The sequence below is a fragment of the Rhinolophus sinicus genome, linkage group LG05 (genome assembly GCF_036562045.2).
Source record: "Rhinolophus sinicus isolate RSC01 linkage group LG05, ASM3656204v1, whole genome shotgun sequence".
NCBI classification, from domain to species: domain Eukaryota; kingdom Metazoa; phylum Chordata; class Mammalia; order Chiroptera; family Rhinolophidae; genus Rhinolophus; species Rhinolophus sinicus.
In genome coordinates, this window is record NC_133755.1 from 137,112,880 (window position 1) to 137,125,903 (window position 13,024).

A 13,024-nucleotide genomic window follows, 5' to 3' on the forward strand; every position below is an offset into this window, starting at 1 on the left:
TTTGTCCCTAAATTCTCAATATGGTCAAGTACATTAGGTGATCATCAGTGCCATTTTGTTCCTTGGAGACACTTCCCCCAAAGATCTCTGTCCTCTTGTCCCAATCTAGACTGGATGCATAGCCACCAGCCTAGGACTTGCTTGGATGACAAAGGGTGTAGTTACTTAAGGACATGGGCCCTGTAGCTGGGTTTCCTGGGTTTGAATCCTAGTTCCACCACTTGCTAGCTGTGTGACTGCACAAGTTGGTTAATCCCTCTGTGCCTCAGGTTTCTCATCAGAACAGAGCGTGGCACACAGCAAGTACTCTTACTGTTGGCATTGTTGTTGTTGTTTATTATTCTTCCCTTCGTATTGTCCTAGAAATTCCCATTGCCTCACACCTATGCCGGATCTCCTAATTCCTAAACTCCACATCTTTCTCTTTCTTGCTTACTCTCTTGCCTTGATAGAGTACACCACCTGCTCCCTGAAATAAGATGCTTGGAAGGTAAGTTTTTTGAGGCCTCATTTACCTGTTTTAAATTGTCTTTATATAACATCACACTTGATAATATGACTGGCATAAAACTGTAAGGTGGAAACAATTTTCTCTTTGAATGTTGAGGTAAACTCTATTGTTGTGAAGCTTTCAGTGTCACTGTTAAGGCCATTCTGATTTTTTTTTGCTATTGTTCACAATCTTAGCTGTACAGCTCACTGGCCCATGCAGGAATCGAACCGGTGACCTCAGCTTTAGGAGCACGGTGCTCCAATCATCTGAGCCACCAGGCTAGCCCCGCCATTCTGATTCTTGATCCTTTGCTGGTAGGGTTTTCTTTTTCTTTCTAGAAGTATTAGGATCTCTTCTTTATCCCTACTGTTTTAAAATTTGATAATGAGGTGATTTGGTGTGGGTCTTTATAAATTCATTATTTAGGGCACCATTTTAATTTGGACACTGAGGTCTTTCAATTCTTAGAAATTTTATTTTCTTTTAGAAAATTCATTGTTAATTTTTTAACCTCCATTTTCAGTTTTCCCTTCCCGGGATTCATAATTGATATAGGATCTTTTGAATTGGTCCTACAATTTTCTTACCTTTTTTCTTCTGTTATCTTTTTGTTCAAATTTCTAAAAGATTTTCTCATTTATATCTTCCATTCTTCTCATTAAAAAAAATCCTGTTTTCATATTTTATAATTATGATTTCTTATTGTTGAATTGTCCTTTTTTTAATATATCACCTGCTCTTATTTCATGAATTTAATATCTCATCGAGTACATTGATTATAGTGCTTTTGAAAATGTGTCTTTCTTTTCTTGTACTGTCTCTACTTCCTCTAAGATTCCTCTTTTGCTCAGTTTGCTTTTAACTCATTCTTCTATGGCAGAGGCTTTTCTCAAATGCCCAGTGGTGCCCTACTGCCACCTTCAGCTGTGCCTGGTTCCCCATGTCAAGTCTCAGATTAACCCAATCAATTAGAACCATGAAGTTAAATAAATTCCATGAAGCTTTGGGTAAAAGGGCAAGTAAACTTTTGTACCAGAGTTTCTGGATTAAAAGAAAATAAAAAACGTTCCCTCTAATCTTCCACAACTTCCCTCCCCTCTAAAAAGTGGGAAATTACCCAATTTAAGTCCCTTTACTCCTCCCACTTAATCATGTGTTTTTCCCTTTGATAATGCCTCAGAATTTGAGTATTCACGGTCCAAGTTTGTTTTAAAATAACCCAATGAGCTGACAGACGGAGCTCCTGGAATTCTGCAGCTTGTGTTAGAGTCTACAGATGGGAAATTGCCGTCAGTTAAAGGGTGGTGCTATTACCATAGCCCAATTTTTGAAAGCCTTTAGGAAAAAAAAAATCATCTGAGTTAATTAGCATTTACCACAAGCACTAGTTTTGTGTTGCAGTATTCTAAGAACTCAGATAATAAGAAATTGCAGTTTCTAACTTTTAACTAATACTTTACCTCTTAAAAATGTAGATTGTAAGGTAAGAATTTTACCTGTTATACAAATAAGCTCTTATATGGCTGATGTCTTAGATCAACATAAAATATAAATTATGTTCTAAAATCAACTAATACTACTGGTACCTAAAATAGGAGTAATTTCATTTTACCTCTCTGATCTGCTTAATCCATACATCTCTTCCAAGAAACTCTTGATGTAAGACCACAGGAGCTGAGTTTAGATTAAAAGCCGTGGAGTCACTGGTCTTTTCCTTAATAAAAGGTTGGAGATCAGAATTTATCTAGAAGAAGTAGTCAAAAAAGTTAAATCAGTGAAATGCACTAGTATGTTTTAGTCATATCCAGAAAGCATTAGGTAATATAAAGAAGAATGAAGCTTAAGGAATGCAGTTTTTAGATGTACTTTAAGAAGCCAAAGAACAATTCATATGATTAACAATAATCTTTAAAATTCTTTAAAATTCTTTTTCCCTAACACATTCCTTTTTTATTTGGCAGCAGCCTTTGTTTCACTTTAAGTTCAAGGTAAAGAGTTACAAAAAGATTGAATAAATATAATTGCTTAAAAACTAATCTAAGATTTAATAAAATGTTAAAAAATCATCTGGAGATGTTACATATTTATGTACATATTTTCCCCCTCTTATGAGTTATTTAAGTAACATCTAAGAAATATATATTAAATGTAGTTTTATAATTACGTATGCACAGAGGCAACAATATAAGAGCTAATCTCAGCACATTTTATATTTCATTATGCCTATTCAAAAGAATCAGTTATTAGAATTAAAGCTTTCAAGTTTATTCTGTATATTTCTAAATTTTACTAACTTCTCACAATTTGTTTTACTGTAGGGGAACTGTTACAAATATTCTTCCATTCTGTGAATGGCAACATTACATGTTAATTTAATAATCGCGAGAGTTCTTTCAAGAACCTTTCCAAGGGGTCAGAAAACACAAACATCACAAATGTGATTTAAATAAACTGTCAGGTTTTATCAAAATTACACAGTACTTACCAGTCATACTGTTTATATGATATAACTGCATATGACTGATAGATTTTAAGGACACAATAAACATTTTTTGAGATATAAAAGCAGCTTATTAACTGGCAAAAGGTTTCTGGTGTATCATTTGAGCTATTTAAATACTGAAAAAGAGAAAGGGTGTGAAATACCTTATGACTCATGGCCATGTGCTTCCCATACTGAAATGCCATGTCCTGAACCTCAGCGTCATGCTTTGCTAATTCCATTGCAGCCTGGCAGCTCTTTGCTAATAAGGCTCCATGGGAGAGAAAGGTCTGTTCCTTCCAAGTCGATATTCCAATGTCACTTGTGATATAATCTTCCTAAAAAATGCGACAAAAGCCAAGATAAAAAAAGGTGTTGGGAGTAATTCAATTGTTTTGGTTTTTGAAAAATGAGAGTTAAAGTTATGAACTATTCAAAAGGCTCAGATTATCGCAACAAGATGGAATGAAAAGATGCTGAACTTCAGCTCTACCAAAAGAGAACTAAGCGGTGGGAACGGCTTTTTTTTTTTTTTTTTTTTTAAGGGAATGGGGAAAAAAAAGAAAAAAAATGCTAAAGCAAATTTTATATTCAGTGGGGAACTTCTATTAAAATATATTTATAGAATAAGGCAAAGTCAGAAACTTGGACTTCTAAACTAACTCCCTTCTATATTCACATCAGTTCTTAAGTGCTGGTATTCTAAAATACAAGAATGCTATTGCATTTTATTTATGTGAAAATATTAAGAGCACAGTCAAGGAAATGCATTTTCTTATAAACAAATAGAAAATCAGAGAGAAGGCAACCCAATATAATGGAGTAGGATTATATTACATTATTCATCAAACTTTATTCTCACAAGAAACAAGGTGATAAGGGAGGATATATAACTGCAGTATATTTAATTTCATCTTTTTAAATTATGAAAATCACTGTAGTATCTGTAAGTATACACATACCTACTGCCTTTAGACCAATGACGTCCAATACAAATATAATGTAAGCCATATATGCAATTTAAAATTTGCTAGTAGCTACATTAAAAAGTGAAAAAAGGTGAAATTAATCTTAATGCCATATTTTATCTATCCCAATAAATCCAAAATATTACCTCAACATACAATCAAAATAAAATTATTAATGAGAGATTTTACATTTTTTATACTAAGTTTTCAAAATCAGCGTGTATTTTACACTGACCATGTTTCAAACACTCAATAGATACAGGAGCTGGTGGCTACGCTCCTGGACAGCTCAGCTCCAGGCAGTGAGCTTTCTGAGGACAAGAATAATGAGGCAAATGTATAAAACAATATTCATTGTAGGGTGATTCTTTGAAACCTCAAACTACTTAGAACCCATTCAGAAGGATGAATTAACCCAAAAACTTTACTTCCTGCCGCCTATATCATAATCCTTTTCTATCCACCATTATTTGAGGACAAAATGAAAACAAGAATAAGAAAACTTAAAAAGGGACCATGAAAAGGTCAGCTCAGATTCAGCCCACCTTTTTCACCATGCTGAAGGGAATCTTCAGCCCACAGGCACATCAAATTCTCAGCTTAATTTGATTAAGCCTTTAAACAAAAACAGAATTCCACTTATGACAACAGTTGCAAATATGCAACATAACATTGTGTAATAATCAAAAAAACTACACAGGGCAGAAATAGTGCATAAAATTAAGATTTGCTTTACAAAACATTGGGCATAAATAAAAACATTTAATTTTATAAATCTGAGAGTATATTTTAAAATGTGCAAATATATTACATTAATAAACTTAAGATAAAAAACATATTACTTCTCCATATGTACTAAAGAGGGATTTGACAAAATTCAACTCCGGATGGGGAAAAAACGCTGAATAAGAACAGCTGTGCATTTCTTTAATATGACAGGTGTGTGCGTGCGCACGCATGCACATACATGCCAAAAAGTCAGCAAATACTTTAGGGAAACACATGAGTCTTTCTTCCTAAAATCAGGAATAAGACAGAGATGCATACAACACCAGTGCTATTAAACAATGTAATAGAAGAGGCAAGAAAAGCGCAGATGTATAAAAATTAGAAAGAGTTTAACTGTCACTACTTGAAGCCAATATAACTGTATATTGGGAAAAAAACGAGACCAGTACAAACAAGAAGATAATTCAGTAAGGTAGCAGCATACAAAATTAATACAACTTCTAACTAATATAATAAATTGTATATTAACCATAGCTTTCATACATAGAAACTAATCAAAAAGAAGTATAAATAGGGTCTTTTCTTCCATTATAGCTATGAAAAGAAAGATTGAAATTCTGGAAATAAACTTAGAAATGTACAAAACTGATATGAAGAAAATGTTAAAATACTATTGAAAGAATAAAACTAACCTGAATTAATATAAAGGGTATTTTGTTTAAAGATAGTAAGATCCAATTTCATGAAGTTACTCCAATAAAACTAACCCCTCTCCCACCCCAAAAAAACCCATGCAAGCTGATTGATGGAAAAAAACCCCAAACTATAGAATAGATAGAAAAATCATGAAAAACAAACAAACAAACAAAAAAGAGTGTGTTTGTGTGGGGGGGAGGTGGATGGAGAGAGTGATGATACCTAGCCCTACAGGACATCATAACATACTATAAAAAGCCTCAGTAATTAAAAAAAAAGAAAAGTGTACTTTTCTGACAAACAATGGAACAAAACAGAAAGTCCAGAAATCAATCAAATTTAGATACAGGAATTTCCCTATATTTTAGGGAAAAGTTGGGCTTTTCAGTAAATGATGCTGGTACAACTGAATAGCTTTCTGGAAAAAAAAAGAGTGATCTGCATTTCACACCATTTATCAAGATAAACTCCAAATGGCTAAAACAAAAGTAAAACGGCCAACCACAAAATCATAGACAATGTTACACAGAAGACAAAAGACAATAAGGAAAAATATTTGCATTTCCTATCACAGACACATGGCAAATCTCCCTGTGAGAAGCTAATAATCCACTCCTCCCCGCAAAAGATGTCCGCATCCTAATCCCCAGGACCTGTGAATGTTACCTTACATGGCCAAGTGCCTTTGCAGTTACGATGAAATCCAGGATTCTGAGTTGGAGGCAGCAGGGTCTGAGTCAGAAAAGGTGAAGAAAGAAGGAGAGAGATTGAAGATGCTATGCTGCTGGATTTGAGAATGGAGGATGGGGCCACAAGCCATGGAAGGAAGTTGGAAACTAGAAAAGGGCAAGGAAACGGATTCTCCCCTAGAACTTCCTGCAGCAATGCACTTGGTTTGGGGACTTCTGATCCACGGAAAAATTTCCACCTCCCCACAGCTTCACTCTTAGTGTTGGTGAGGCTATGAAGACACAGGCCTTTCAAACATGGCTGGTGGTTGTGGAGACTAGATAGAAATTTCACAGTCTCTGTCAAAATTACAAGTGTATTTGTCTTGTGACCCAGCAATCCTACTTCCAGGAATTAATCCTATATATGAACCCACACACTTTTGAAATTAAATACATACAAGATTACAGTCTATTGTTCACCCAGCTGTCAGGCTGATCATTTAAAAACACAAGCCAGACAGAACCACAGCGGCCTCCGTGCAGTTTCCCAAACACCCCAGGCATGAGCTTCCTGAGGCCTGTTATTCTGTATCACACACTTTCCCCAGATGTTTGCACATGTAGGTTGCTCAATGCTTTTGGGTTCAAATTTCAATCAAATTTCAAAGCCACACCCCTCACCCATCATTTCCTGTTTCTTTACCCTAATTTACACCTTTTTTCCTTGGTACTACTGGACTCCTGATATAGTTATTTGTTTAATGGTTTATCGCTTGTCCTCTTCATTAGAATGTCAGCTCCATGAAAGCAAGGACTTTGTTTTGCCCTCTGCTGAATTATCAGTACCCACTAGGTGTGCAATAATACTTGCTGAATCTTGATGTTTCTTTTGGTATCTTTCTCTTTCCCTTCCACCTTCCTCTAATCTTCCTAGATTGGACACAATAAAGAATTGAAATAATTCTCCTTAAATGCCTTCCCACAAAATCTGCCCACAGAATCAAGATGAACTCTGTATCATAGCATTCAAGGCCTTTCTTTTTGGTACCAAGCAATACTTATGGTTCCATTTCTGGTTCCATCTCCTACCAAAATATCACCTTTGAGGCCTGCATTTCAGCAACACAAGACAATTTGCTGTTTCTTGGATAAAACATGTACTTTCACACTTGTGTGAATTTAAAAATATTATCCCTTTCCAAGGACTCCCACTCCTTGACCAGTAAATTGAACATATCCAGTTCAAATATCACTTCTTTGAGAAGAATCCTGAAACACTTCTACAAATACTTCCCTCTTTAGACTAATATTACCTTATTTATATTTCAACATAGCACTTAATTTCTCTCTGATTTGTATGATGCTTATTTGTCTGTTTCCTTGAGGGCTGATTATGGGTCTCAGTCACCTTTATAGTTTTTAATTACTTCAGCCATATTTAATTTTCAACAAATGTATGCTAAATGAATAGAACCATGTTTCTTTTGCATTTATTAAGTAGTTGTGTGTTCTTTAAAAAAAAACAAAACATTAAAAGCAATGAGTAGATGTATCCATACAATAGAATGCCGTTCAGCAATAAAAAGGAAGGAACTGCTGACACATGTTATGCCATGGATGAACCTCAAAAACATTAAGCTAAGTGAACTGAGACAGCCACAAGAGACCACATATTATATGATTCCATTTACCTGAAATGTAGATTAATGGATGCCCGGGCAGAGGGTGGGAACTATAAATGGGCATGAGGACCTTATGGGGGAATGTGTGAAAATGTTTTAAAATGATTTATAGTGATGATTGTATCACTTTCTAAAGTTATTAAAAAGCACATCTCAATGAAGTTGTTAAAAAGGAAAGGTAATGAATATAAAATTTTACATTTTTTGGTCTCAAATGCTTAAATTAACATTTAAAAAAATTTATGTGGGGGGCCGGCCTAGTGGCTCAGGCAGTTAAGAGCTCCATGCTCCTAACTCTGAAGGCTGCTGGTTCGATTCCCACATGAGCCAGTGGGCTCTCAACCACAAGGTTGCCAGTCAATCCCTTGAGTCCCGCAAGGGATGGTGGGCAGTGCCCCCTGCAACTAAGATTGAACATAGCACCTTGAGCTGAGTTGCTGCTGAGCTCCGGGACGGCTCAGTTGGTTGGAGCGCATCCTCTCAACCACAAGGTTGCCGGTTCGAGTCCCGCAAGGAATGGTGGGCTGTGCCCTGCAACTAGCAATGGCAACTGGACCTGGAGCTGAGCTGTACCCTCCACAACTAAGACTGAAAGGACAACAACTTGACTTGGAAACAAAGTCCTGGAAGTACACACTGTTCCCCAATAAAGTCCTATTCCCCTTCCCCAATTAAAAAAAAAAAATTATGTGCCTCTCAATGTGATTGATATACCATCCTTATTTATTCATACAACATTTATTTAGGTTCTATATGGGTCAGGTTCTCTGTGAAGAAATATAGATATGAAGATAAATAAGTAGCCTGTCCTCAAGAAGCTCACAGTCCAGGAGTGGCATATATACCAGGGGTGCCAAAAACATGTATACAAGTGGACATTGGTCATCGTTGCTGAAGCAGTAGTTTGCCGTAATCAGAAGTGTTTGGACGCTGATGGTAACCACTTTGCTCACCTTTTGTAATTGCAGAAGTAAAATGTGACTTGTTTCCATCTTTTGTTATTGGTATATATTGAGTATTACAATTTTAATACAGTTTCTTTCTTAAAATGTGTACACATTTTTTTGGCATCCTCTGTATATATATGGATATAAATATATAGATAGATCAATATAGTTCTATTTAAGAATAATTTTTGCAGGATGTCCAATGATCAAAGATCAATTTTGTTCATGATATTTTCCTTATTGTGATTAAGACATTTTACTACTTATCGTTTCTGTATTTTCAGTTATGCAATACACGATCACTGAAACAAATTAGAAAATTCAGATATCCAAGAAACAATTAATTTACAGTCCCTTGAAATCTGCTACCATAAGTTAATCAGGTCATAAATTAATAATTCTGGTACTAAGTTAATCAGAAATTTTATTCCCTGAACATTAAATTATTATCTATTGTGAACTTGGTTACAAATGAAACAGTCCCTCCACTCTTTCCATCAGCTTGCCACGTATGTATTAAGAGAGCATGTGCACAAAGGAAAAGCTAACATTCAATTGTAAAATACTAAGAAACTGGTTTGATAACCACATCCAAATCAGTATCATCAGACAAAGATATATAGAATTGGTGTGAAATGAATGAACAGTCAGGGGAAATGAGATTTAGATATACTTAACGCATCAACTTACATATGTTCAGTTTTTATTGATGATTTATTATATATAAAAGGAAGATACATTCAGTGGATATTTATTTTTGATGGGATTTTCTTTTTTTCAGAAAGGTAATGTATGCCAACATATTTATCGAATGGCTGTCAGAAGTACATTAATTTAAAAGATGTAGGTCTCTTATTCACTGTCACATGACTGTTTTGCTCAAGCAAAGCTGGTTCAAAAACCACACAGGAAAAAAACTGAAGCTTGCAAGACAATGTTTGCCTGAACTAGTGGCACTTGTAGTTTTGCTCAGATGTAATACGAGGTCTGATAATTAAGTTTGCGAACTTGTTGCAACGAGGTTGCTAACCTTTTTTGATATCAGAGGGATTTTTAATTATGAATTTGTACCAACTGGACAAACAGTTAACCAAGATTACTATTTGGAAGTGCTGAAAAGGCTGCATGAAAAAGTTAGACCACCTGAACTTTTCGCCAACAATTCATGGCTCTTGCATCATGACAATGCACCAGCTCACACGGCACTGTCTGTGAGGGAGTTTTTAGCCAGTAAACAAATAATTGTATTGGAACACCCTCTCTACTCACCTGATCTGGCCCCCAATGACTTCCTTCTTTACCCAAAGATAAAGGAAATATTGAAAGGAAGACATTTTGATGATATTCAGGACATCAAGCGTAATACGATGACAGCTCTGAAGGCCATTCCAGGAAAAAGAGTTCCAAAATTGCTTTGTAAGGTGGACTAAGCACTGGTGTCTGTGCATAGCTTCCCAAGGAGAGTACTTTGGAGGTGACCGTAGTGATATTCAGCAATGAGATATGTAGCACTTTTTCTTTTTTTTAAGGAGGGTGCAGCTCACAGTGAGTGGCCCATGCGGGGATCGAACCGGCAACCTTGGTGGTATCAGCACTACGCTCTAACCAACTGAGCTAACCAGCCACCCCTGTAGCACTTTTTCTAGGATGAGTTCGCTGACTTAATTGTCAGACCTCATCTATTCGGCTACTAGGGCATGTGTACTTCTAGTTTCTTTTCTAACAGTAGTAATACATTTGTACATGCCCATTCACATGACACCAAAGTGGCTCGGGATTAAAGGTCTCGTCCATGGCCACAGAAAAAAGGGCAAACAAATTGACCCAGGAAGATGTCAAAGTCCCGACTAGAACTTGCCGAGCCAAACTTCTACCTTTCACATTGTCAGAAAAGAAGAGTTTGGAAAACGAGGAGCTGATGACCTGTTGTTGAGTTAAAAGTACTTTAAGGAAAGTATGCAAATATTTCCTGTTTGCTTCTTCCTACTGCAGATTCATACTCTGACCAATATCTTTATAAAGGCAGCATAAATCTGGGTTTGATAAGAGACCAGATCTCTCTAATGCCATTACTTCACTGTTTTAAATGTTTGCTTTGAATTGCCCTTTTCAGCTATTTTGAGAAGCTAAACAAGAGCCCAGTTTACTAGTCTTATTATTTTAAAAAAAGAAAAAGTCAAGTTCAGGAATGTTTCAATAAAGACCCTCTAAATTTAGGGATAATAAGGAAGTAGGGGGGAGAACAGAACCTACTATTTCCTGGGAGCTAACTTTGTAACGATACTTTCACATTCATTACACATTAGCTTTCAAAAATCTCAATTATCATTATTCCCATTTAGGTAAGGAGATTTAAAGACTGTATTTTGATCAAGATCAAATATGAGTCAGTGGCAGGGATGGGTCTCAGATATACAGCAATTGGATACTACTTCGCTTAATACATAATAGAAATACATGCAAAATATCTTCCATAGTTTAAAAAGTAGGTTGTATTTAAGAGTAAATGACATGTTTCATCTACGAATCGAAAAAGCATTTTAAACCAGTAAGCTAAGCCTTTAATAATACCCAGTGAAGAGATCTGAGTCTAGAGTAGTATGTAAGTAACAAGATTAGACATAATAGATATCATAAGCATTTTTTTCAGGAATCCCAAACAAGGGAAAAGAAGAACACTATTTTAATAGTATTATCAAATAGGATGAAAAAATTTGCTTTGATTTACAATCCAATCACATTGGAGATAGCAAAGCAGGTATCTGGAAACTTTACATCTATGTAAATCATGCAAAAAAATCCTGACAACATTTGATAACTGTAAGTAAAGTCTGTTTTAAAAAGTACTTCTATACAATAAATAAAGCTATTAAAATTTTACTCATAATTAAAAAACAAGGATATCAGATAATTTTTGGATGGTATCTATGTTTCCGAGAAAGGAATAGTTCAGCAGGCTGATGAATAAGATCTAAGTTGTCCTGCTACAGAAACACCAAGATGTCAAGTGATTCCTCAGACTTATTTGTGATAGTTTAAAGATGAGAAAAAGTCATGCATTGAAAAAAAGATTTATTCACAAATTAGAGAAAAGGGTTACCAGGGAATTTAAAAATCAGGAATTCTTTGGTCTAGGGCCAGCCGGCCCCTTCCTGCCCTCCCCACTTGTTAGTTCTTGCTGAGACATATGGGAACGACCATGCTGAAGAGGGGTCAGGAAGTAGAAGGGAAGACTTAGAGCACAAATCCTTCAGCGGGGGTAGCCTTGGGATGGGGGAGCATTGAACAGCTAGAGGGCAGCAGAGAGTCTTCAGATGGGGTTGCACAGTAGGAACAAGCAGGGAATACTAACTCTTTCAGGGGAACAAACTGGACAACTTGGGATGCTTTGAAATGCTGGTGTATGCTGGTGCTTGCCATACCATGGAAATGTGGTTCAATGGATTTGTGTGTGTGCGTGAATGTGTGCACGTGCACACACTGTATGGCAGGCACTGTGGATACGTCAAGGAGGAATGCCTAATTACAATGAGTAATTACTCCTTGTAATTAGGCATTGACCTTTAGTAGAAGTTCAGCTGGGGAGAAACACAGCAAACAGTTATAAACTAGTTTGGTGTGTGAAAAGAGAGCTATGCTTATAGTACAGGGAAGGGAATGAATAGTTCTATCCAGGAAGAGTTAAAGAAGGCTTCAGTGGGGGGACCGTTAGCTGAGCCTGGTTCTGAATAAGAAACTGGAATTAGCGATGAAAATAAGGTACGGGATGACTTTACTGCATCAACATTAGTTTCATATTGTTGAAGCATACAGTGGGAGAGGTAGGTAAAGAAAGATGAGACTAAGTCAGGTAAGTAAGATGCCCAGAAGTTGGGATCTTATTTGGGTGCTAGGGAAACTGCTTTCAGCAGGAAATTATATGATTACACGTGCAGTTTAGATGAGTTGCTCCCGAGGGAGTTTGGCCTGGAAGGACAAGATCCATTAAGGGGTGAAGTGCTATATTCTAGGTGAGCCGGGATGAGCAAAATGGGGCTAGTGGGGATAGAAAGGCAAGAACAATGAGCTACACAAAAAGTGAAATAAGATAGCTTCCTACTGTGGACACGACAGTCGCTCACCCAGGACCCACTCCCCTCTCCTTCCATATTAACAAATCCTAATTTCGCTCAGGTAGTCATTGCTCTTGCCAATGATTAATTTAGGAATAAGCATTGGTCCAATTCTAGGCAATGAGACATGCAGAAGTCTGCCAGAGAGCTCCTAGAAAGAGACCCAGGTAGAAGCGCCGACTGTTTCCTTTGGACTTCGCTGTGTCTTGGTGAGACACACCCAGGACGACTGCAGCCAAACTGC

At 36.5% G+C, this 13,024-nt stretch overlaps 1 protein-coding gene across 1 annotated transcript in view; it reads right to left on the reverse strand.

Annotated features, from left to right (window-relative positions):
* Positions 1–13,024, reverse strand: part of PDSS2 (decaprenyl diphosphate synthase subunit 2) — a 207,145-nt gene that overhangs the window by 35,709 nt on the left and 158,412 nt on the right. Inside the window, exons 5-6 of the mRNA XM_019735068.2 lie at positions 3,140–3,313; positions 2,106–2,237 (exon numbers count right to left, since the gene is read on the reverse strand). Of these exons, the coding sequence (XP_019590627.2) occupies positions 2,106–2,237; positions 3,140–3,313 (306 nt within the window). The remainder of the gene's footprint in view (positions 1–2,105; positions 2,238–3,139; positions 3,314–13,024) is intronic.